The sequence below is a fragment of the Canis lupus genome, chromosome 18 (assembly GCF_003254725.2).
Source record: "Canis lupus dingo isolate Sandy chromosome 18, ASM325472v2, whole genome shotgun sequence".
Taxonomy (NCBI): Eukaryota; Metazoa; Chordata; class Mammalia; order Carnivora; family Canidae; genus Canis; species Canis lupus.
This window is the reverse complement of record NC_064260.1, coordinates 17,317,518-17,342,391: the sequence shown is the minus strand read 5'-3', so window position 1 is coordinate 17,342,391 and position 24,874 is coordinate 17,317,518. Positions and strand designations below refer to the sequence as shown.

The 24,874-nt window shown below is 43.2% G+C and overlaps 2 protein-coding genes across 9 annotated transcripts in view; one reads left to right on the top strand and one right to left on the bottom strand.

Annotated features, from left to right (window-relative positions):
- CCDC146 (coiled-coil domain containing 146) overlaps positions 1-24,874 on the bottom strand; it is a 119,266-nt gene that overhangs the window by 64,516 nt on the left and 29,876 nt on the right. The gene's annotated exons all lie outside the window — the stretch shown is intronic.
- On the top strand, positions 5,549-12,209 carry FGL2 (fibrinogen like 2). Its single transcript, XM_025449544.3, has 2 exons — positions 5,549-6,230; positions 8,350-12,209. The coding sequence occupies exons 1-2, from the start codon at positions 5,612-5,614 to the stop codon at positions 9,054-9,056; spliced, it is 1,326 nt and encodes a 441-aa protein (XP_025305329.1). The 5' UTR covers positions 5,549-5,611; the 3' UTR covers positions 9,057-12,209.

The window sequence follows — 24,874 nt, the reverse complement described above, 5'->3', positions numbered from 1 at the left end:
AAGGGAAGATTCTGACACTGTTATGAAGAATCACGCCCAATGGCTCCATCCATTCTCTGCCTTCAGGTCAGCTCAGGAGCCCAGGGTCCTGGGATCCAGTCCCTGCTCAGCGGGGAGTCTGCTTCTCCCTCCGCCTCTGCTCCTCCCCGCTGACTCTCATGCTCACTCTCTCTCTGTGTCTCTCTAATAAATAAATGAAAATCTTGAAGAATCAGAGGATAATACTCAAATCAGGGCAGAATGGGCATGAGAAAATCCAGAAGACTTCCCAGCAAAAAGCAGGAGGCAAAAGGTGAAGGTCAGATGATGAGAATTCCATAGGCATTGAAGACAGATCTTCAAACTTTTGATTATCTGATCGCTGCCTGCTTAAAAACCTCTCTCCCAGTCTTCACAACACCGCATTCTTCTAGTTCTCGTCCTATTTCTTTGACCATCTTTTTGGTTCCTGTGGTTTCAAGTTGATATCCACATGTATTCTGTGATGATTTCATATCTAGATTTCCAGCTGTTTGGCAGATATTTCTACTTAATGGCTTGTCAGTTTTTTCAAGACAGAAATAATACTTCCACGCTCTACCCAACCTGCAGCTCCCTCCCTACTCATTACATTACTTAACTTCAACTAGAGTCATATTTCATAGTTCTCCATTTCCCTCCATTTCTGATCAGTTTTCAGATCTCATGGCTTCTGTCAGTTCTCGGTAATAATGTATGCATTAATGTATGCAATAATGTATGCAACCCCCTCTGGGTAAGAACCCAGAGGATCACCTGCCAATGTCAATGAGAACTGATTAACAAAGCAGTTCTCTACCTTTTTAGGGGAATTTTTTATAGATCCCAAAGGGACAGAAGAGCCAGTTCCCCTCCTGCCATCACACTAATACCTCTCACCTACAACTCCCATTTCCTATTCGTTTGTAGTAGAAGATCCATTCCTAAAAATGGTCATGGGGTTGGCAGGGTAAGGTTCCTGTTGTTAACTGACATTTGAAAAATGTCGTATACATCACTTCCCTCTTGGCCAACCATAACACACTTTAGCACATGACTGATCTTCCTCAGATCTGCTTGTCCTGAAACTCTACTCATCAGCATTTAGTTACTCATGTTCCAGGAAACGTACTTTGGGAAACAATGACTTGTATTTAAATGGCCTCTACACTGCTTTCCTCACCTAATCTTTCCCTTTCTAGTGCATCAAGTATTCATTGACAGATTAATTTCTCTAAAATGCTTAACTGATAATATTATTCTCTTGCTCAAAACCCTTTTGTGGCTCCCCATTGGTCTAAGCAGTGGTTCTCCATAACATGGTACCAATATACCTCTCCAGTATTATCTTTCTCCCTATGTGGCAGTGTGGCATGGGAGAAGAGATAAGAACTTTGGAGTGAGATCCAGGTTCATATTTCAACTCTGTCTCTTGAAAACTGTAAAATGGGCAAGTATTTAATGTTCTGAGCCCCTTCTTTGCTCATCTGAAAGTGCACATAGTAACTGTAGAGATGGAACAATGTAGTGAGATAGTATTAGTGAAAGCTTCTCAAATGATTGTAGCACACACTCTCTGGCCCCGTGGGTTATAAACTCATTAGTCAGGTTGAACCACTTTCATGTTGTAGTCACATAATGTCTGCCTGCATAAGTGACCAGTGATTTTTTTAAATTAAGAACCCAGAGGATCACTTGCCAATGTCAATGAGAACTGATTAACAAAGCAGTTCTCTACCTCCTTTTTAGGGGAATTTTTTATAGATCCCAAAGGGACAGGAGAGCCAATTCCCACAGCACATCCAAGCTTTTTATGTGGAACTATGCCATAGCTCTTGGCCAGGTGGGGGTGCAGGGCCCAAGAATCAGCAGCAGTGCTGGAAAGTCAATCCCTGATTCAAACGATGAGACAACAGCCCAATACAAGAGTCAGAAAGCTGCACCTTCATTAGATTCAGAAACTTTTTAAAGTGCTTATGACTTACTTCAAAGTCCAATGTGAAGAAAATCCTGCCTAAGAAGGAAAATGAGATTTTGTTTGATTTGTTCCCTAGTGTAGCCTAAGTACCTGAAATAGTGTCTTGCCTATAGAGGATGCTCAGTTAATATATGATGGATAGAGGGATGGATAGATGGATGGATGGATGGATGATGGATGAGTGAATGAATGAGGCCATGGCATGCATTTTACATATGATCTAGCATAGTGCTGGATATATAGAAGGTCATTAATTAATACCGGACTGGTTAAATATATAGATTGTATTCTAGCTAGTTAAGGGCATTCAGTAATGTATTCTAAACTAAATGTTATTCCTATATCTTTCTACTTTATACAATATTTTTATGTATTATCTATGTTATCATCACTCTCTTTTAAAATTATTCATGTATTTCTCTCCTTACAATAGAAGAGTATCACTCACTTGTGAGAAAAGATGAAATTAAGAGATTATCTAAATATTTCTAGTCAAAAGTTAAGAAACTGTGTATATTGGTTTGACCACACTGAAAGGAATGAAGAGGAAACAAACTTAATTTTTTTAAAAAGCTGGAAGATGAGGAAGGAAAACGAGGCATAAGGTGTGCAGAATGCGTTTGATAAATTTGTTTGGAAAGAATGTTACGCTTATACACCACATTTGCTATACACTTCACTCAAATTTTTTGTAATTATCGTTCTTGTATGAGGGAAGGACAGCCAAATACCTCCTTCACAGCTACAGGAACCAAGGCTCGGTAAAGTTAATGATAATACATACGATAAGAGGTAGATCCAGGAGTGGAATCCAGGTCTTCCAAGTATTCAGGAGTAAATACAATTGCCAAGGTGTAAAGTGAGCCTGATGTATTTAGAGAACATGTTAGGGTGAATAGAGTATCTGGCTGGAATGAAAGGTGTATAAAGAAAAGTCACAGGACATCAAGTTAAATAAATATGAGATAGATTATAGAGTATGTTAAAGTAATACAATAAAGAGTTTGGATTTTAATCCATATCAGTTATTTTGAAATTATTTTTAAAGCCAAAAAATACTTTTTAAAATAAGAAACTGGGACACCTGGGTGCCTCAGGTCGTGATACCGGGGTCCTGGGATCAAGTCCCACATGGAGCCTGCTTCTCCCTCTGCCTAGGTCTCTGCCTCCCTCTGTGTGTTTCTCATGAATAAATAAATAAAATCTTAAAAAAAAAAAAAGAACCAAGAAAACTTATATGAGATGCCAAGATGTAAAACAAGGTAAAAGGAGGTGGTTTCTCCAATTGGAGTGTTCCCCCTTTCTGCCCCTCAGCCTTTGAGGAGAAAAGGTTGAAAACTGCGAAAAAAGATTTAAACCAAGACAAGTCTGAAGAGGCATGAGTGCTGATATGTGTCTGGGCAACACAGTGACAGAGCAAGTGGCAGAGAGGCGGGTGGAGGGACCCCCTGTGGGCGCAGAGAGCCCTGACGCCTGGCTGCCAGTGGGAAGGAAAGCAGGGAGGCTGGGGACAGGAGAATCAGAATAGAGCCAGAAGTTCGAAGACAGTGTCAGAATATGACTGAGCTGGTGAGGGCGAAGGAGAAGGCTCTGAGGAAGGGCGATGATGCACTTTTAAATGCGTTTTTGTCGTAGAGACATTTCCACCAACTGTGCTGGGGCCAAAGCGGTAGAAAGCAACCCCTTCTTCTCGACCAGTTTTCTTCTCCTTTTCAAACAGGTGAAACAAAAGTGCATGGCAGGAGTCAGAAAGCTGCACTCGTGGTCATAGTTCTAAAAATTTTCAAATGCTTAAGATTTCACCCGAGAGCCCAACACGAAAAATACACAGAATCCTCAACGACCCCAACCTGAAAAGGAAATAAAAGCCCATCTCCCGTTTATGTAAACTCCCCCTTCTTCAGGCCGGATAACCGGCACCTTAAGCTTCATTTTTAACAGCTGGTTTCCCCAGTGGCATTAAGTACGATTTGTTTCAAGGATAATTATGGTGAAATCCGAGATTTTTTTCCCCAGGGCTGCAGAAACTACACGTACAAGCGCAACAGGAGGAACGAGTGCAAGCAGTCAGCCACCGGGGTTCTGCGCCCGCCGTCCTGGGAGCCACCGAGGGCTGTGCGGCGGCTGCGGGGAGGGCACGGCCCCCGCCTCCCCGCTCCCCCTCTCTCTCGCTCCCGCACTCCCCCCCGCTCCCCCCTGCTCCCCCGCTCCCGCTCGCCCCCGCCCCCCCTGCTCCCCCGCTCCCCTCTGCTGCCCCCTGCTCCCCCCCCCCCGCTTCCCCGCTCCCCCTGCTCCCCCCTCCCCCTGCTCTCCCCCACTCCCCTGCTCCCCATCTCCCCTTCTCCCCTGCTCCCCCCGCTCCCCCGTGTCCCCCCCACTCCTCTGCTCCCCATCTCCCCTTCTCCCTTGCTCCCCCTGCTCCCCCGCTCCCCCCCACTCCTCTGCTCCCCATCTCCCCTTCTCCCTTGCTCCCCCTGCTCCCCCGCTCCCCCCCACTCCCCTTCTCCCCATCTCCCCTTCTCCCCTGCTCCCCCGCTCCCCGTGTCCCCCCCACTCCTCTGCTCCCCATCTCCCCTTCTCCCTTGCTCCCCCTGCTCCCCCGTGTCCCCCCCACTCCTCTGCTCCCCATCTCCCCTTCTCCCTTGCTCCCCCTGCTCCCCCGCTCCCCCCCACTCCCCTTCTCCCCATCTCCCCTTCTCCCCTGCTCCCCCCGCTCCCCCGTGTCCCCCCCACTCCTCTGCTCCCCATCTCCCCTTCTCCCTTGCTCCCCCTGCTCCCCCGCTCCCCCCCACTCCTCTGCTCCCCATCTCCCCTTCTCCTTTGCTCCCCCTGCTCCCCCGCTCCCCCCCACTCCCCTTCTCCCTTGCTCCCCCTGCTCCCCCGCTCCCCCCCCACTCCTCTGCTCCCCATCTCCCCTTCTCCCTCGCTCCCCCGTGTCCCCCCCTCCTCTGCTCCCCATCTCCCCTGCTCCCCCCGCTCCCCCGTGTCCCCCCCACTCCTCTGCTCCCCATCTCCCCTGCTCCCCCTGCTCCCCCGCTCCCCCCCACTCCTCTGCTCCCCATCTCCCCTTCTCCCTTGCTCCCCCTGCTCCCCCGCTCCCCCCCACTCCCCTTCTCCCCATCTCCCCTTCTCCCCTGCTCCCCCCGCTCCCCCGTGTCCCCCCCACTCCTCTGCTCCCCATCTCCCCTTCTCCCTTGCTCCCCCTGCTCCCCCACTCCCCCCCACTCCTCTGCTCCCCATCTCCCCTTCTCCCTTGCTCCCCCTGCTCCCCCGCTCCCCCCCACTCCTCTGCTCCCCATCTCCCCTTCTCCCTTGCTCCCCCTGCTCCCCCGCTCCCCCCCACTCCCCTTCTCCCCATCTCCCCTTCTCCCTTGCTCCCCCTGCTCCCCCGTGTCCCCCCCACTCCTCTGCTCCCCATCTCCCCTTCTCCCTTGCTCCCCCTGCTCCCCCCGCTCCCCCCTGCTCTCCCCCCCCCGCTCCCCTCCCCGCCCCCCTCCCGCTCCCCCGCGGCCCGGGCGCTGTGATGCAAGCGCCCCCGCCCGTTTCCGAGCACGCCCAGCGCCGCCCCGGCCGCCAGCTGCGCGCCCCTTAAAGCCGCGCGGGCCGGCGGGCGCCCCGGGGTGAGCGCCCGCGAAGATGCCGCCGGCCGGCTGGTGCTGGCTGGGCCCGGTCCTGGCGGCGTGCGGCCTGCTGGCGGTGGCGGACGGCGCGGCGGAGGCAGGCGGGGGCGCGGGCGCGGGCGCGGAGGCCGCCTGCCCGGCCACGCTGCGCAGCACCGGCAGGTGCGCGGCGGGCGGCGAGTGCGCCTACGAGGTGCGCCTGCCCGCGCTCACCGTCCAGCTGCCCGCGCAGTGGGGCAGGCTCGAGGAGGTGTTCAAGGAAGTCCAGAACCTCAAGGAAACGGTGAACAGCCTGAAGAAGTCCTGCCAGGACTGCAAACTGCAGGCTGACGACAGCCGGGCCCCGGGCCGAGGCGGACAGCTGTCGCCCAGCCCGGGAGCCCCGGGGGAAGCCGAGGACGGGCGGGTTCGAGAGCTAGAGAGCGAGGTTAACAAGCTGTCCGCCGACCTCAAGGACGCCAAGGAGGAGATCGACGTGCTTCACGGTCGCCTGGAGGAGCTCAGTCTTGTAAATATGAACAACATAGAAAATTATGTCGACAGCAAAGTGGCGAATCTAACGTCGGTGGTCAACAGTTTGGATGGCAAGTGTTCATCCAAGTGCCCCAGCCAGGAACACACACAGTCGCGTCCGGGTATGTACGACGCTTTCTCATCGCTTGTTCCTGACTTTTATATAGCTATCTGTAACTATCTGTAAACATTAACTTCAGCAAACAAGTTCGACAAATGGCAGATGAGATAAAAATTAAGCCCTGTATTCACCAAGGTAGTAGAGGAGAAACTACTATCTTTGCAAATGTGACCATAGAGATAATATAAGAATTCTAAAAATCGTGCTTGATTCTGTACCTTGCGAGAGCACTTCCAATTTCAAAGATCTGATGTGCTAATGCTAGAGCTACACACAAATGGAAGTGGAGAGATGTTGTTTTGATATAATGTTTCAGTGCATTTAACTTATCTTTTCACTGAAAGGTTTGAGAACAACAGAGAGAAAAGGCTGTATTTCTAGCTATGCTTTTTGTTCATTGGAAATCAGTCTCTTGTGGTTCGCTGACTGTTCCTTCTCGTGTGGTCACAAGAAGTCTTTGAAAGATTTTAACTTTCTGCCGCTTATAATCCCAAATATCTAATGACAATAGGAGATTTTATAGATAGAGTAAAAGCAGCTGTATGGCTTCATGTGTGCGCAGAACTTTTCGCTTTGAGGGGCACAAAAACATTTTAAAGGGAGAGTTTTGGCAGGCCAGAGGACCACAAACCTAACTACTACTGCTTAACTACTCCTGCTATGCCCACAAACTTCTAACTGTGGCACTGGTTCCTCCAAATGCTGGCTTTCCATCTGAGTTCCTGGGACACTGCTGCTGATGGTCTGGCTGCACTTTGGAAAGCCATCTCTGCATGAGGGCGACCGTTTACCATGAGTGTAAGGTTGAAGGGATATGGCATGTGGGACACAGATCATATTCCGTTGGGCCAAGCACCTCATGTGTGCACCATCCCTAGGGAATCTGCCAAGGATCCGGAGGTAGGCAGGGCTTTCAAGGACCACTGGTAGTCTGGATCTGAATGTACCCTGAACTGCGAGGCAGAGGTTCACATCTTGGTGACATCTCTGGGCACACATTAGATTTGATGCTGCGTAGCAACTTGGAATGATATCAAGATTCTACTATTCATTTCTGTGCTAAAAGTTTGGAGGAAATATTGGGGTACTCTGAGTTCTAAACACACATGAGTGTGCCTCTGAGTAGCTCATATTAAATTTACCTTATCTGGTCCAAATCTTTATAGAAATTCTTTGAGAGTAATATCTGTATTTGACTCCTACAGAGCTATGTCGACTGATTATTATATTTATCCTGGACATAACCACCTGTTATTTCTTTCTAGAAACCAAGCATATGAAACACTGGCTAAATACTTTCCAGATAATAAATTCAGAACAAGAAAAATAAATAAATTCAGAACAAGAATATTGATATATTATTTTAAAAATTCTTTTTTTTACTTGATCTTTCATTGTCACACAAGTAAAACAAATGCGAATTTATGATCAGTTCTGTACCTTAAAATTTTAATACATCATTTGGACATAACCAAATGATGACAGAGGAAGGTATTGGCCCCTTTGGGTGAAAGGAAACAGAAAGAAACCTGTGCTTTTTTTGTACACATGGAATGCAGTTCTAGGAGAGTTGGAGGCATCTGACCTTTAGCACCAAGGAATGAAGTAGTTACAAGAACAAGCTTTACAGCCAGCTAGACCTCAGTGTGTCCTGGCTCTGCCACTTAATGCTTCTGTGAACTTGGGCAAGCCACTGATTTCTCTTTGAGCCTATTAAACATCCTCACCTACAGATCGGAAATAATACCTACATCATAAGGTCAATGTGCAGAGTTAAGTGTGAAAACGTGAAGTCTATATAGAATGCCTGGAACACATAAGTAGCACTCACTAAATAGTAACTAAATTACTGAAACTACTTTACTGAGCTCGTTGTTTATTGTGAACATTGTCACTACTATTACCAAGAGTATGTGGAAGAGCCGTGTCTGCTTTATAGCATCAAGTTCTGATTCCGAGGCCTTAATAAACATTTGCTAAACATGTTCAAGTAAGTTTTGCAGAGCAAGGTTTCATTAACATCATTGAGTTATCAGACTGCTTTTGTAAATGTAAAGAATTCTTCAGATGCATATTTTTTATTAACAAAATCCAATGCCTTTGTCTTCTTCCCCTTTTAGTGCAACATCTAATATATAAAGATTGCTCTGACTACTACACAATAGGCAAAAGAAGCAGTGAGACCTACAGAGTTACACCGGATCCCAAAAACAGTAGCTTCGAAGTTTTCTGCGACATGGAGACCATGGGGGGAGGCTGGACAGTGCTGCAGGCACGTCTCGATGGAAGCACCAACTTCACCAGAACATGGCAAGACTATAAAGTGGGCTTTGGAAACCTCAGAAGAGAATTTTGGTTGGGGAATGATAAAATTCATCTTTTGACCAAGAGTAAGGATATGATTCTAAGGATAGATCTTGAAGACTTTAATGGTGTCAAACTCTATGCCTTGTATGATCAGTTTTATGTGGCCAACGAGTTTCTCAAATACCGATTACACATCGGTAACTATAATGGCACAGCGGGAGATGCCTTACATTTCAGTAAACATTATAACCACGATCTGAAGTTTTTTACCACCCCAGATAGAGACAATGATCGATATCCCTCTGGGAACTGTGGACTCTATTACAGTTCAGGCTGGTGGTTTGATGCATGTCTTTCTGCAAACTTAAATGGCAGATATTATCACCAAAAATACAGAGGTGTCCGTAATGGGATTTTCTGGGGTACCTGGCCTGGTATAAGTGAGGCACACCCTGGTGGCTACAAGTCCTCCCTTAAAGAGGCCAAAATGATGATTAGACCCAAGCACTTTAAGCCATAAATCACTAATGCTTATTCCTCTGGGTATTCATTACCTAATAGGGCAGTTAATTCCTTCAGCACTTTGGAATATGTTTCATACTACTTTTCTGTGACTAAAAATTTCTCTCTAAGGAGTAGGTTCTTATGCTACACAGCATTTGAAATAAACTGAAAAAATATACATTTCAAAGGAGCTCTTTGTTGCTGTTGTATTGTTATCCAAATGAGTACTTGCAAAGCGATTGGGAGTATTGAGAATTATACATTAGATTTATGATTTTCTTAATTTCCATTAATTGAAAGGTTTTCTACTTACTTGTATTACTATAATTATGAAATCATTGTTTATTTAGCAGCCTGGATTTTTACACAAGTAATCTGTATTTTGATTGTGACTTAAACACAATTCAAGGTAGATCACTCTTTTCAAACTATTCTCAGTTATTGAGTATTTCTTCATCTCTAAATATCCTAATCCTCATTCTGAGATAAACTCTCTCAACTGATGGCATTTACTGTGGTTCAGGAAGACCCCTATAGCATTTTAGTTCCCAGATGAAGGGAAATCTATATAATTAGACCTATTTAGGTACTATTTGTGAAATGTAAAATATTTGTCATTTAAGAGATTTTGAAAGCGGTAGCATAATGTCACTTCTAAAAGCATTCAGAAAATTAATTCAATCTTAAAGACTGTGGTTTAAAGGTAATTCACAATAACTCTTTAGATGTTGGATGGTAAAAACTGCTTTAACATAAAAATTAGCTTCCTTTGCTCTGTATGCACAATAGTTTTTAATTTAAGTTTGCTCACTACTGTGCATGACTACTGGTAGGCTTTCTTTTAGAAGGGCAGTTATGGGTGGGGAATGAAGCATTTATTTATAGACTAGCATACTCTGAAGGCCAAAGCATTTATATCCAAAGCAATAATTTCATTAAGTGATTCACTTCATAGAAAGGTGTTTTATAGGACATAGGAATTTTGAACTATATAGAATAGTAGTTCAATAGTATGTATTTCAATTCTTAGCTGGTGTATTGCTTATTTTTTTAAAAGATTTAAATATAAGTGTTTATTTTTTTAACCAAACTAAAATATCTGAAACTTTTATAATTCACTAATTCTGGAGTGTAGGTATCATTTTAAAAAAGATTATAAAAAATAGTGTGTTAAATTTCATCACTGTATAAAGAGATCATTTCAGAGAGAACAGTAGTATTCTGTTGAACATTTAAAAATATTTTAGAATAAAATTTGAAATAATACACTATATTGTATGTGAGTCATAGAAATATACTTAGCTTTTAATTTCCAGTTAGTTTCTATTATAGTAACCAAATTTTCAAAATAAACTCATAAAGATGCAACTTTACTCATTTGAAAATGATTAAAGAGGATAGTTGCTTTAGGTAACAAATTAACTTTTTCAAATATTACCCTTTATAGAAAATTCTAACCCAAAAAAGAAGCAAGATATTCTTTAAAATATATATATGACATACAAAGTTTTCAGGTACACATGATGAAAATTAGGTTACTGTGAACACTATCAAAAGGTTAAAGCAAGAGCAATGCAGATAGAATTGTGATGACCAAAATGTAAAATATCATTGTAGATTTCAAAGGCTTCATATCTACTCCATAGTTTAATAAATGTAAATGTAACTGATTTACTCTTTATTTCTCTCTTCTCTTAAAAAAAAGATTATGAAGATTTTGATATTACAATATATTTATTTCAGAGAGGATTTTCATTTACTGTATGTAATTATTAATATATGCATAAGTTTAAGTAATTTTCTGTTATCAAAAATGGACTTCTGAGGCAGGATGTTATCCTCTCAAACTTCTAATCCTCACAACAAAGAAAAGAAAAAAAAATAGACTCTTCACAAAATACAGTTCTAAAGAAAAATAGCCTATATAGTGAGTGTCTACTGACTTAATGGGAACGAGGTATCATTTCAGGAGATTTGGCAAACAATTCCACATAAATACTCAAAAGCTTGTCTTTCTATCTTTCCACCTTATTTTGAAGGATCAAATTTTATTTTCAATTATACTTTTATGGCACTTTTCTAATAGAAAGTTCTGTGACATAGGAATTCCTTTTTGAAATCATTTCATGTCATTTATAAAATATGTTTTATACTTTGATCATCTTTAACATGTTGATGGAAATAGATGATATCTCAGTTTTTTGCCTTAACATAGCTATTCACTAATATATGCTAATGTTCATAAATGTTGATTGATATCAGATATTTCAGAGTCTTGGTTCCATTTTAAAGGCTACTATTTGTTATCTAAATTAAGACTTTATTTCTAAGCTTTATCATTCTTTGAAAATGTTGACTAAAATTAGTCCTTAGAAATTCCAAGTGAAACGAATTCACTCATTGCTGAGAAGAAAAATCAAATTCTTCTTATAAGCAGTAATATTTCAAATGAACTAATGACACATCTGTCCAGTAAAATAAAGAGCTTAAATATACAAAGTATAAAGGATATCCTAGTAACAAAATTAGCTGGTCCTTATTTTTAAATGTCTATCCAAGAAAGGTTTTAAAAGTAAAAGTGATGGGTAGTCATAAGCTTTTGTGTAAAATTCTTATTTTCTTTTATGTATAAGTTGGTTTATGTCTCACGTCTTTTAGCAACTCTGTAAAATAAAAGATTTAATCTTCACCTCTATTTCTGCAATGTGGAAAAATTATGTATCATTGTTTGTAAAATAATATTTATATATTTACTTTTGTTTGAAAATTTGCCTAGTGTTTACCTAATTAGACTTTACCTTTGATCCAAAAAGACTTTAATGAGTTCTATTTGGTTAACAGGAAGACAGAGGCAAATACAGGAACATTATCTTATTTCTCTGCAGAATATTGTTGACACATATGAAATACAAAAGTTTCAGTTTCCTTTTGCAGCATTCAGCTCCATCTTTTTTCCATCATTGATGTTGCTGCCTGCCTCAGCCCTTATGAACTCCTTTGGAAATGCAAATGCTTTCTCAGAAACCCACGCCTTCTGTTTTGATCTGTTCCAACCCACCCTCCATATTTCACTGTCAGACAGGCTGTTCAGAAATACAACATATTATTCCATCAACCCCTCATTTCCTATAGGATAAAAATCCAGCAAATAAACCCCTTCATGAATTGGTCTCTGCCTCTCCTTTCAGTGTCCTTATCTGCCACTACATATACTCCTGCCATACCGAATACTTTGTTGTTCTCCAACAATCTCCATGTTCTCTGAGTTTTTCGCTATTTTCGCTATGTTCCCTTGGTCCAGATAGAATGCCATCCTCAGCCCCTGCTGAGTTTTGTCTTATCGCTCATGATTAAGGGCAGGGACTCAGGAACTGGACTTGCTAGATTTGAATTTCAGCTCCACCCTTTGTAAGCTATGTGATCACCAGCCAAGTCACTTAATCTCACTGTCCCTTGGTTCTTTCAGTTATAAAATGGGTAACAGTAGAATCTGACAGTTATTGAGAGCATTAAATGAGACAACATATGAAACACCTAGAATACACACACACACACACACACACACACACACACACACACACATATACATGCCATCATCAGCATCATTATTCTAAATAGTTCTCTCTTTTGGCCAGTCTATTCTGATAACATTAGGAGGGGGTTGGCACCTCTCTTCTTTGGTCCTGCCATCCTACATATTCCTTATTATACATTACATTATTCAACAAGGGTTCTACCTTGAAATCAATCTGTTTGGCTAGGATATAGACAAACGACTGTCTCAAACGACAGTGTTGTTATTCAAAATGACGAGTATGTTACCACAGATAAAGAGCTGTAGTGTAAGAAGCTGGAGTTATAACTGGGGAAGGAGCAGATACAATCAAATCTGAGGACTTGGGAGGCAGTGAATACAGGTGAATATAGGTGAGAAGTGGTTGAAGTCGGGGAAATATGACAAGAGGATGAGTATATATAGATTGGGTACATACACTGGCAAGCCTTTAGAAGGAGTTCTGGGAACAGGCCTCTGGATACATGTCATGCAGAGGGGTATGGCAATACCAGAACACACAGTGATTGTTCTCCTTGACTGTGTTCCTAAAGAAAAAAGACTTTTTTCCCCATACTTCTTATACCATATTGTAATTTTGAAATTAATTTTGATCATACAAAATCCATGAATGCTTTGACTGAAGAAAACTACTATTAGACTAGAGACCCCTTTGCAAACCACTCTCAATTCCAATCTCCTCCCTCTCCCAAGGCAACAAGCAGAGTTGGCTGAATTAAAACTAATTTTATTCTGTGTCTTGCCAAAATGCAATGTCTACTGAGTCATACCTAGGCCAGGTTTCTTTTGCTTATTTATTGGGAAGAGCTGGAAGTGAGAATAGAAATGAGGGAGACTGGGTGTGCTTGGAGAACTCAGTCCCCTGAATTCCCAAAGGTGACCGAGCCTTCTTTGCTCCTTGAAGTGGCCCCTCCCCAACACTGAGAAGGTTCATCTTTCTCGAAGACAGTATTGCTTTCTTTCCTGATGGAGAGAGCTTCATTCTCTGTTTAGGCTCCTTCGTCCCACTCTTCAGCCTCTCTAGAACTGTAACCAGGGCATACTCTCATGTCAATTATGAAGTCAAATTGGAGGAGAAGCCTTTACAAGAATTTGCTAATTTTTATCAGCAGAAAGCTGGGGGCAACATATGGAGACCGATCCTGAGGTTGCTTGACTAAGGAAGAAAAAACAGACTTTCAGATGTGACTGAAATCTATTGATATGGGCATATTTACCAGAAGCTCTGGATTCAGTGGGCCGGCTTGAGCAGATGTGTTTGGTTCTCATAGTTTGCTTGATTAGTTAACACAAACCTAGTATCAACAGCAGCTCATGGTAACTAAGATTAAGAAGCCAGAAATGCCTTGGAACTAAAGAACTTATGGGGATAGAAATGTTGGAGTGGATTCAGGTGCAATTCATTCAAACAGTATTTACTGAGTGTATACTATGTGCCAGACAGTCTTCTAGAAAGCCAGAAATATATCAGTTACCAAAAAGCCTAATCCCAGAGAGTTTATATCTTATCAGAGGAGATGAATAAATATATAATAAATGCCCTAAGCCGTTAAACAGGGCAAAGCTGATAAGGAGAATGATAGGAAGGTCACTATTTTATAGACACAGACTGGGGAGACCTCCTTGAGGAGGTGACATTTGAACAGAGTCTTAAAGATATAAGAGAATAAGCCAGGCAGATACTGGGAGAAGATATCCAGGCAAAGGGAGAACCAGGTGCAGAGGTGCATGGCATGTTTTTAGGGTTGGCAAGGAGGCCAGTGTAGGAAAAATGGACAGTCTAGGGTGGAGAGGATTTAGGAGAGAAGACTGGAGAAAACTTGGGGAGGTGGGGTGCAGTGGCAGCCAGACCATCTAGACCTTATAAGTCATGGTAAAAATTCTGCCTTTTACTGAGAGTAGGTAACCAAATGTTTTTGATTGGAGGAGCTACATGACCTCACCCCATTTTAAAAGGATCACTCTTGTTGAGTGGAGAACATGCTCTTGGGAGACATGAATGAAGCACAAACACTGGTCTGACAATGTTTGCAATGATCTTGAAAAACTGTGCACCACAGTGGTTGCAGTGAAGTGGTTCCTTAAGGTAAAGCTGACAAAATTTGCTGATCAAAGATCGGGGTGGATGGCGAAAAGACCGGAGGTATCACAAACAATGACAAGATTTTGGCCTGAGCAACTGTGAGGGGTGGAGCTGCTGTTACCCAAGGTGGGGACGCTGCAGGGGGAGTCTGTCCAGAAAGTGTAGCAAGGGTGGGGTGAGGGGGTGGCAGTGGGCAGTTGTGAGCATTCCATGTTCAGATATCAATAAAACATCCAAGTGGATGGCATGTGGAGTTAGCATGACATGCAGAGACAACATCTAGCATTCAGAAATACATTTCTATACTTAGAAATACGAGAATGTAGATAGTAATGCATTTAAGGACCTACATGAGATAACTGAGTAAATAAGTGTACATGGAGCAAAGACTTCCACGGAAGAAGAGTTGGAGATAAGGAGGAACCAGCACCGTGGCAGCCCATCCTCTCACCCTGTAACCTTCATTTCAGAGGTCACGTGGCTGCAGAGATTTATTTCCACTGCAGCAGCTTTCTCTAGATTATTCTAGATTTAGATGTGCTTTTCCTTGCTTCTGCCGGCAACACTATTTTGATGAGTTACTGGATGTCTTAAAAGCAGTTATGGTATCTAGAAATGGTATTCCAGAAATCATGGCTCCTGACTTAGGCAGTCACTTCACAGTGAAAGGAGGAGGCAATGATCTATTGAAACCTCAGATGCTGCATCTTCTGGGGAACAGCACCATGTGAGGTGGGAGTGTTGTCATGTAGGATACAGTGTGCTGTGGGTTTTTTTTTAAGATTTATTTATTTATTTGATAGAGAGGATATGTGTGGGGGGTGGGGTGCAGAGGGGCAGAGGGAGAGGCAGAGAGAGAATTTTAAACAAGCTCCACACCCAGCACAGGGCCCAACACAGCGTTTGATCTCATGACCCTGAGATCATGACCTGAGCTGAAACCAAGAGTTAGACACTTAACTGACTGGGAGACCTAGTGCCCCAGATATGGTGTGTGTGCGTGTGGGTGTGGGGGGTATAGCAAAAGGAATATGAATATGAACTAGATTAGAGACCAAAAAATGTTCTTTGTTAAGAGTGTAATCCCTGAGATTGAGTAATCAGGTATGCTCATTTTAAACCATTAGGGTACTAGTTTGCTATGATTATAAACCTTTAGTTAAGCAAAGACTGATTTTACTCTTTTTTTGGAGACAATGATCTTTCAAAAACATTTTTCGGGGGCGGGGCAAGCTGGTGGAGGAGTAGGGTCCCCAGTCACCTGTCTCCACTGACTTACCTAGAGAACTTTAAAATCATCCTGAAAACCTGCGAATTCGGCCTGAGATTTGTTTTTTGTTTTTTGTTTTTTTAAAGATCTTACATATTTATTCACGATAGACGGGGGAGGGGGGGCCAGAGACACAGGCAGAGGGAGAAGCAGGCTCCACGCAGGGAGCCCAAGGCGGGACTCGATCCCGGGACTCCAGGATCAGGCCCTGGGCTGAAGGCAGGCGCTAAACCACTGAGCCACCCAGGGATCCCCTTGGCCTGAGATTTAAAGAGAGAACAGCTGGAATGCAACAGAGACAAGGGTTTGCGCTTCTAACAAGGTAGGAAGACAGAAAATCAATCAATCAATCAATCAATCAATCCAGTGGGGGAGCCCCCCCCCCCCCCCAGTGCGAGGAGGAGCCGGGCTGAGCGGGGCGGGGGGCCTGGGGACAGGAGAGCCCAGTCCCGGAGAAGCGGGAACTTTAAAATCCGCTCTGGGTCCTTCCCGGAGGGAACGGCGCTCGCAGGGAACTCGGGCAGGACCCCAGGAGGGGCAGTGGGGTCCCCGGATTCCCGGGTTCCCGAGGCTAACGGGAAGTGCGCCGGGGGAGAGCAGTAAAGGGCTGGAGCAGCGGCAGCCCGGGTGGCTCAGGGGTTTGGCGCTTGCCTTTGGCCCAGGGTGTGATCCTGGAGACCCAGATCGAGTCCCGTCGGGCTCCCTGCATGGGGCCTGCTTCTTTCCCTGCCTCTCTCTCTCTCATGAATAAATAAAGAAAATCTTTTTTAAAGCTGGTCTCTGGTGGGGGGGGTGGGGCTGGGGCCCCGGGAGTGGCGGGAGTGGCTCGGCGGAGGGGGCTGCGATCCCGGGAGCGATCCCAGCGCTGCAGGCCTGGGAGCCCAGGGCGCCGGGGGCCACAGCCCAGGATCCTGCGCTCCCCCAGGGACAGGCGGAGGCCGGGAGGGCCCAGGACAGCCGGGATGTTCCTGCCACCAGGCGCCTCCCGCCCCCGGAGCATCCAGACCCCTGCGGACTGGGGGCTGCGGTGCTTGCTGCCGGAGCGGACTCCAGGGCTGGGGAGCTGGCCGCCGCCAGTGGGGTTGTCCCTCCTGGTGTCACCCTGTGCCTGGGACGGAGCGGGGCGGCCAGGGAACGGGGCCTCACAGGGTAATCAGCTCCACTGAGCCCAGCACCTGGCAGGGGGGCGGGACAGCTCCCCCAGGTGCACAAACGTGAGATTCAGCACAGCAGCCCCTCCCCCAGAGACCAGCTGGAAGGACAGGGGAAGAGCAAGTTCTGGACCGAGCAGCACTAGAAAGCTCCAGGGGAAGTTGAGGGATTTACAGTCTATAGAACCAGAGGATAACCCGCCTTGGTTTTGTTTGTTTGTTTGGTTGGTTGGTTGGTTGGTTGTTTTTGTTTGTTTTTCTCTTTTTCTTCCTTTTTCTAGTACAACTCGTTTTTAGCCACTCTGCACTGAGCAAAATGACTAGAAGGAAGAACTCACCACAAAAGAAGGAATCAGAAACAGTACTCTCTGCCACAGAGTTACAGAATTTGGATTATAATTCGATGTCAGAAAGCCAATTCAGAAGCACAAGTATAAAGCTACTGGTGGCTCTGGAAAAAAGCATAAAGGATTCAAGAGACTTCATGACTGCAGAATTTAGATCTAATCAGGCCGAAATTAAAAATCAATTAAATGAGATGCAATCCAACCTGGAGGTCCTAACGATAATGAGGTAGAAGAAAGAGTGAGTGACATAGAAGACAAGGTGATGGCAAGGAAGGAAGCTGAGGAAAAAAGAGAAAACAATTAAAAGATCATGAGGAAAGGTTAAGGGAAATAAGTGACAGTCTCAGAAGGAAAAATCTATGTTTAATTGGGGTTCCAGAGGACACCGAAAGGGACAGAGGACCAGAAAGCATATTCGAACAAATCATAACTGAGAACTTCCCTAACTTGGGAAGGGAAACAGGCATTTAGATCCAGGAGATACAGAGGTTCCCCCCGCCAAAATCAATAAAAACCATTCAACACCCCGACAGTGAAACTTGCAAATTCCAAAGAGAAAGAAAAAAATCCTTAAAGCAGCAAGAGACAAGAGATCCCTAACTTATATGGGGAGAAATATTAGCAGCAGATGTCTCCACAGAGACCTGGCAGGCCAGAAAGGGCTGGCAGGATATATTCAGGGTCTTAAATGAGAAGTACATGCAGCCAAGATACTCTATCCAGCAAGGCTCTCATTCAGAATAGGAGAGATAAAGAGCTTCCAAGGTAGGCAGAAACTGAAAGAATATGTGACCACCAAACCAGCTCTGCAAGAAATATTAAGGGGGACTCTGTAAAAGAAAGAGGACGCCCAAAGAAATAGCCACAAAACCAGGGACTGAATAGGTATTATGATGACACTAAATTAATATCTTTCAATAGTAACTCTGAACGTGAATGAGCTTAATGATCCCATCAAATGACGCAGGGTTTCAGACTGGATAAAAAAGCAAGACCCATCTATTTGCTGTCTACAGGAGACTCATTTTATACCTAAGGACACCTACAGCCTGAAAATGAAAGGTTGAAGAACCATTTACCATTCAAATGGTCCTCAAAAGAGAGCAGGGGTAGCAATCCTCATATCAGATAAAGTAAAGTTTATCCCAAAGACTGTAGTAAGAGATGAAGAGAGACACTATATCATACTTAAAGGATCTATCCAACAAGAGAACCTACAATCATGAATATTTATGCCCCTAATGTGAGAGCTGCCGAGTATATCAATTAATAACCTAAGTAAAGACATACTTAGATAATAATACACTTATACTAGGAGACTTCAACATGGCACTTTCTGCAAATGACAGATATTTTAAGCACAACATCTCCAAAGAAACAAGAGCTTTAAATGATACACTGGACCAGATGGATTTCACAGATATTTCCTGAACTTTCCATCCAAACGCAGCTGAATACACATTCTTCTCAAGTGCACGTGGAACATTCTCCAGAATAGACCACATACTGCATCACAAAACAGGTCTTAACTGATACCAAAAGATTGGGATCGTCCCCTGCATATTCTCAGACCATAATGCCTTGAAATTAGAACTAAATCACAACAAGAAGTTTGGAAGGACCCAAAAGTCTCCACCCCAAGATTGCTAGAACTCATACAGCAATTCGGCAGTGTGGCGGGATACAAAATCAATGCCCAGAAGTCAGTGGCATTTCTATACACTAACAATGAGACTAAGGAAAGAGAAATTAAGGAGTCAATCCCATTTACGATTGCATCCAAAAGTATAAGATACCTAGGAATAAACCTAACTAAAGAGGTAAAGGATCTATACCCTAAAAACTACAGAACACTTCTGAAAGAAATCAAGGAAGACACAAAGAGATGGAAAAATATTCCATGCTCATGGATTGGAAGAATTAATATTGTGAAAATGTCAAAGCTACCCAGGGCAATTTACACATTCAATGCAATCCCTATCAAAATCCCATGGATTTTCTTCAGAGAGTTGGAACAAATCATCTTAAGATTTGTGTGGAATCAGAAAAGATCCCGAATAGCCAGGGGAATATTGAAAAAGAAAACCAGAGCCGGGGGCATCACAATGCCGGATTCCAGGTTGTACTACAAAGCTGTGGTCATCAAGACAGTGTGGTACTGGCACAAAAACAGACACATAGATCAATGGAACAGAATAGAGAACCCAGAAATGGGCCTTCAACTCTATGGTCAACTAATATTTGACAAAGCAGGAAAGATTATCCACTGGAAAAAGGACAGTCTCTTCAATAAATGGTGCTGGGAAAATTGGACAGTCACGTGCAGAAGAATGAAACTAGATCACTCTCTTACACCAGACACAAAAATAAACTCAAAATGGAAACCACAATGAGATCCCACCTCACACCAGTGAGAATGGGGAAAACTAACAAGATAGGAAACATCAAATGTTGGAGGGGATGTAGAGAAAGCGGAACCCTCTTGCACTGTTGGTGGGAATGTGAACTGGTGCAGCCACTCTGGAAAACTGTGTGGAGGTTCCTCAAAGAGTTAAAAATAGATCTGCACTATGAGTATTATGCAAGTCAATTGGAGAAGGACAAACATTATATGGTCTCATTCATGTGAGGAATATAAAAAATAATGAAAGGGAATAAAGGGGAAAGGAGAGAAAATGAGTGGGAAATATCAATGAGGGTGACAGCACATGAGAGACTCCTAATTCTGGGAAACGAACAAGGGGTAGTGGAAGGGAGGTGGGCGGGGGGGTTGAGGTGCCTGGGTGATGGGCACTGAGGGAGGCACTTGATGGGATGAGCACTGGGTATTATGCTATATGTTGGCAAATTGAACTCCAATAAAAAAAAAGAAAAAAAAAATTTCCAAAAGTTATCCCAGTTAGCAGTAATCGGAATCTTGTATTTCTAAGACTTCAAAGTGAAAATAGCTAGAAAATGCATTAGAATAGCTATAAATGAATCTCACTGGCAATTTTCACTTAATGTTGGGTCCAGCTGGAAATGTGTATAGTCCTCTGTATACGGGCAGGTTCCCCTGGTGGTGTAGACACACACATCAACACACAGGCATACACGTATGATACACACGCAGGCTTCTGTGTGCTATCTAACACATGCTGTAATACACAAGAAAACCTACCAATCCAAATAAAATAGCTATGCAGCTCATATAGTCAAAAAAGTCAATACAACAGAATCAACATGGGCCAATAGCTAGCTTATTTGAATAATGCTATTTAAAACAGGCTGCCATAAAAGAACTTCAGACTGCTTTCTTTAAATCCCCGATAACAAATTCTCTGTGCTATTGGTGCTGCTGTTATTCCTTGAAATGTCCCCTCCTCACTGCCTCTCTTCTCCTCCACAACCCCATAGCATGGCTCCTTCTACTTTGCTCCTTCTTCTTCTTGACGACCTCTCTGTCAGGTCAGCAGCCTATTGTTGCCATGTCCATATTTAATTCTGCCTCTGCAATTTTGCTTACCTAAAGTCCCAGAGGTAAACCATAATTAAAACCATGATCTAGCTAACTCGTGATCAGCATCTTCTTAGACACAACACAATATCTCAAAAAGATCTGTATTATTTTATTAGTGATTTTCAGAAGGAAACTTACACTACACTTCTGAGGATATAAACTCTTCTTTTGAAATTCCACCTCCGAAAATCATATTTAGCCTTTTTGTCTAAATAAGACCATAAATAAAGGCCATAAATAGCCTTTTTGTCTTAGTCTTTTAAAATAGCTGATATTACACTTATATTTATATTTCGATATGAATATGTATCATTTGCCAAATATGTGTATAGCATGATGCTATATGCTTATCAGAGTATTTTGGATATGATCTTTTCCAAATAACTATAAAAACTCTCAAAATCTGTGTTTAATCTCTAGCATTCAAGGTTTTCTTAAGAAGTAAGGATGATACTATTTAAGATGAATTGGTTCTCTATTACAAAAGACCTCATACAAAGGTTCAGCTTATTTGGGACCATATAGAATCTAAAATTTGTTCAGTTTCTGCCTCTGGAAATTGGCTTTCTCATCTTCTGTAAGAATCAAATCAAATAGTTCGTGCTTACGTTTTGAAAGTTTATCAAAGAAAGTTTCGCAAAACTACTTGCTTATATTTATGTTCATTCAGTAACGGTAGTATCACATTTTTTCCAGTTAATTAAGTCGCCTGTTTTAATTTTATTTAGAGATTCTTGCTTCTGAATAGTAATAATGACAAGCAGCTGTCACTTGCTGAGTGCCAGTCATGTGCTGGACACTTCCCTTGGGGCATTTCCAATGTTGTCTCTGCTGTGATTAATACTGCAATAGGGAGGTAATATTTTACACTCACTAAAGTCTCCCCTGAAAAACAAACATACAAACCTCTGTTCCCTGCAAATTGTTCGTGATGTGTGGTCCGTTACCCACTTTCAGCTTTCCTGGCTTTCTGGGTATATTTCTCATGAAATGGGCTAATTTTCCATGAAAGATAGTTTATGAGATTCCATGGTAAAGTGCACACAGAAGCAAATCTCAGTATTACCCCTCCATGGGTTTTCTGCGTGAATTTTTTTTTAAAGATTTTGTTTATTTATTCATGAAAGACACAGAGAAAGAGAGGGAGAGAGAGAGGCAGAGACACAGGCAGAGGGAGAAGCAGGCTCTGCCTGAGGTGGGCCTCGATCCCGTGACCCCGGAGTCACGACCTGGGCTGCAGGCGGAGCTAAACCGCTGAGCCACCTGGGCTGCCCTCTGCGTGAATTTTTAAAGTGGAAAATGATTCCAATAAAATCTCAATTTAAGGTGAAGCCTATATTTTTGTATTTTGCAAAACAAATTACATAATATTCTGCAGACAAGAGATATTTTTAAGATTAATACATTTTCAAGTGTTTTAATGTCCCTACTTAACCTAGTAGTTAAAAATTATTTTCTTCCTGCAGCTAAGTCAGAATTTATAACAACTCTGACAGAAAAGGCCAAACAAGTGTTCTATGCTCTCCAAACACTATTTTACTTCCATGGTTACGTGGCACAATTCATGATGAAAACCTTCTGCTTAAGTGCAAAGCACTTTGTAAGTTCTTTAGAAGCCAAAACATTTATCATGTAAATGCCAAAATCTTTATTTTTCGTTTGTTATATAAAATAATTATTCAAAAATGTAAACATCACTTATAAATGAATGGTGTTAGCAACGGCGACTTTTTAATTCTTATATTCAGGTAAAAATTTTGTCTTCATCGGATCAAGTCAATGATTGCACATCTAGAAAGGCCACGGTACCACGGGTAGCTATGCAAAATAGACAAGAAGACTGATGCTTGTCTGATGAGCATGGAGTTGGCGTTTAACCTGCTGAACTGCTAGGGTGGCGAAGGTTCCATAGACTATTCTGTGAATGCCCATGGAAGCGGGTCGGAAGAACCGGGAGAGCGTGTGATGCATGAAACGCTGTTCACCTAGAATATAGTTCTGCTTTCATTCTATATCTTGGGGCTCCACCTTAAGTTTCACTTGAAGAAGAGGTTTTGTTTTCAAATATATATTTGAAAAAAAAATCATTGCCTCCCCACTGCATATCCCTTCGGGGACCCAGCCAGCGAAAATGAAACTATAATAGATGCACGATCATTCTAACTTGGTATGATCTTTCTAACTTAGACTTTTAAGTGGACTTGATGTGGTTAAACACATTCAGAAACTTGGAAGAAATGTCCCCCTCTTTGAGTTGGCTTTGTAAAATGGTGATTCAGGAGTGTGATTTTTTTTTTTTTTCGTGGAAGGCTTTCCTAATTACAATGTTGGTTCATTCTTTTGAAAATGGCATGGCTACACACACGATGATAAGCTAAACAAAGAGTTTTCAGGGAATATCAAGACGAATAGCATAGGCTTCCTGCTTTCAAAGTTCCTAAAACTACCAAAATTTAGTTTAAAAAACAGGAGAGAAAATAGTAAATGGCATAAGGTACAAACACCATGCAGGGAATTGATAGCAGAAACAGGGATCTCGGGGCACCTGGGTGGCTCAGTGGTTGAGCACCTGCCTTCGGCCCAGGGCGTGATCCTGGGGTCCTGGATTGAGTCTCACTTCGGGCTCCCTGGATGGAGCCTGCTTCTCCCTTGGCCTATGTCTCTGTCTCTCTCTGTGTCTCCAATGAATAAATAAATAAAATCTTTTTTTAAAAAAACAACAACAATAAATATTTTTTAAAAAAAGAAACAGGGATCTCACTTTGTCAGGAAGTGGAATGCTTCAAGAAAAAGGCAGGATTTGAGCTGTCTTTAAACAATGAGTAGACCACTGAAGCTCAGAAATGTGAAGGAGAGCACTTCTGAGCTGGATATAGGAGGAGCAAAGGCATCGGCAGGTGGCAAATGGGGCACTAGTTAGGAAAACAATATTGTGTCTAATTTGGCTGGAGCCTGGGGTCTCTGTCCAGGGACAGTACCAAAAAGAGAGGAACGGTGGAGACTGTAAAGGGATTTGCCTGTTAGGTCAAAGAGGTGTGATAATCTCAAGCAAGAAAACCTAAGAGAAGGAAAATGTCAAGTCAAAGTACCTACTATCTGCCCTGCCAACTACTCACGGATTGCTCAGCTCTGTGTCCGGGTCCGTGAGGTGATGGTGGGATCCTGGGTGGGAAGGAAAATTGGAAGGAACTCTGAAGACTGTCTTACAAAATAATGAAAAAGCCAAAGATGTCAAGGAGAGGATGGGTAGAGATACAGAGGGGGGAAAAACAGCTCGGGGACAGGAAAACAGTTTCTGGAAGAGTTTTTAAATAGGTGCTAAAAGGCGTGTGGGAGAGGCATCTGCTGTGAATTTTAGGGAGTTTTGCTGCATTATGTGCTGTGGAACTCCATCCTCTGTTCCTGAAGGAATAGTCATGTAATCAAACTGCTATCCAAGGCTTTCTGGAGGCAGATCTGTGTTTCCTTTTGGCTGTGCTGAGATGGATTTTAAGGTGAGAGAGAGAGCTCAGTTTTATTGGGCTCACAAACTATCTGTACAGAGCATGGGGCTCCCTCCACCCCCATGGTGTGCTGATGGAGACAGGAGATGTGAAGGAGAGGGCAGAGGGCACCTTCCACTCTGTATGCTTCACCTCTGCACCCACCACACCCACATCTGTTTACAGACTGGGGTGCTGTATAAGATTTCCACCGGAAAAAAGTGATGAAAGCGGTTTAAAAACAGAGTGAAATGAAGGGATAATAAGCTGAGAAATGTACTGTTAGTGTAAAATGAGCTTCAGAGAACCGTATTGATGCTCAAGGCTCTATGGCTTGTACATGGCAGAGCTAGAACTAAGACCCATCTGTGCTGAACCACTACTCCGCCCTGGCCGATCAGAGATTTTCTTCCCAAACCAAACCATTA

Excerpts from the sequence above, each read along its gene's own strand:
- FGL2 (XM_025449544.3), top strand. The coding sequence starts at position 5,612 with ATGCCGCCGGCCGGCTGGTGCTGGCTGGGCCCGGTCCTGGCGGCGTGC. Across the intron at positions 6,231-8,349 it reads ACACACACAGTCGCGTCCGG|TGCAACATCTAATATATAAA; the intron begins GTATGTACGACG and ends TTCCCCTTTTAG.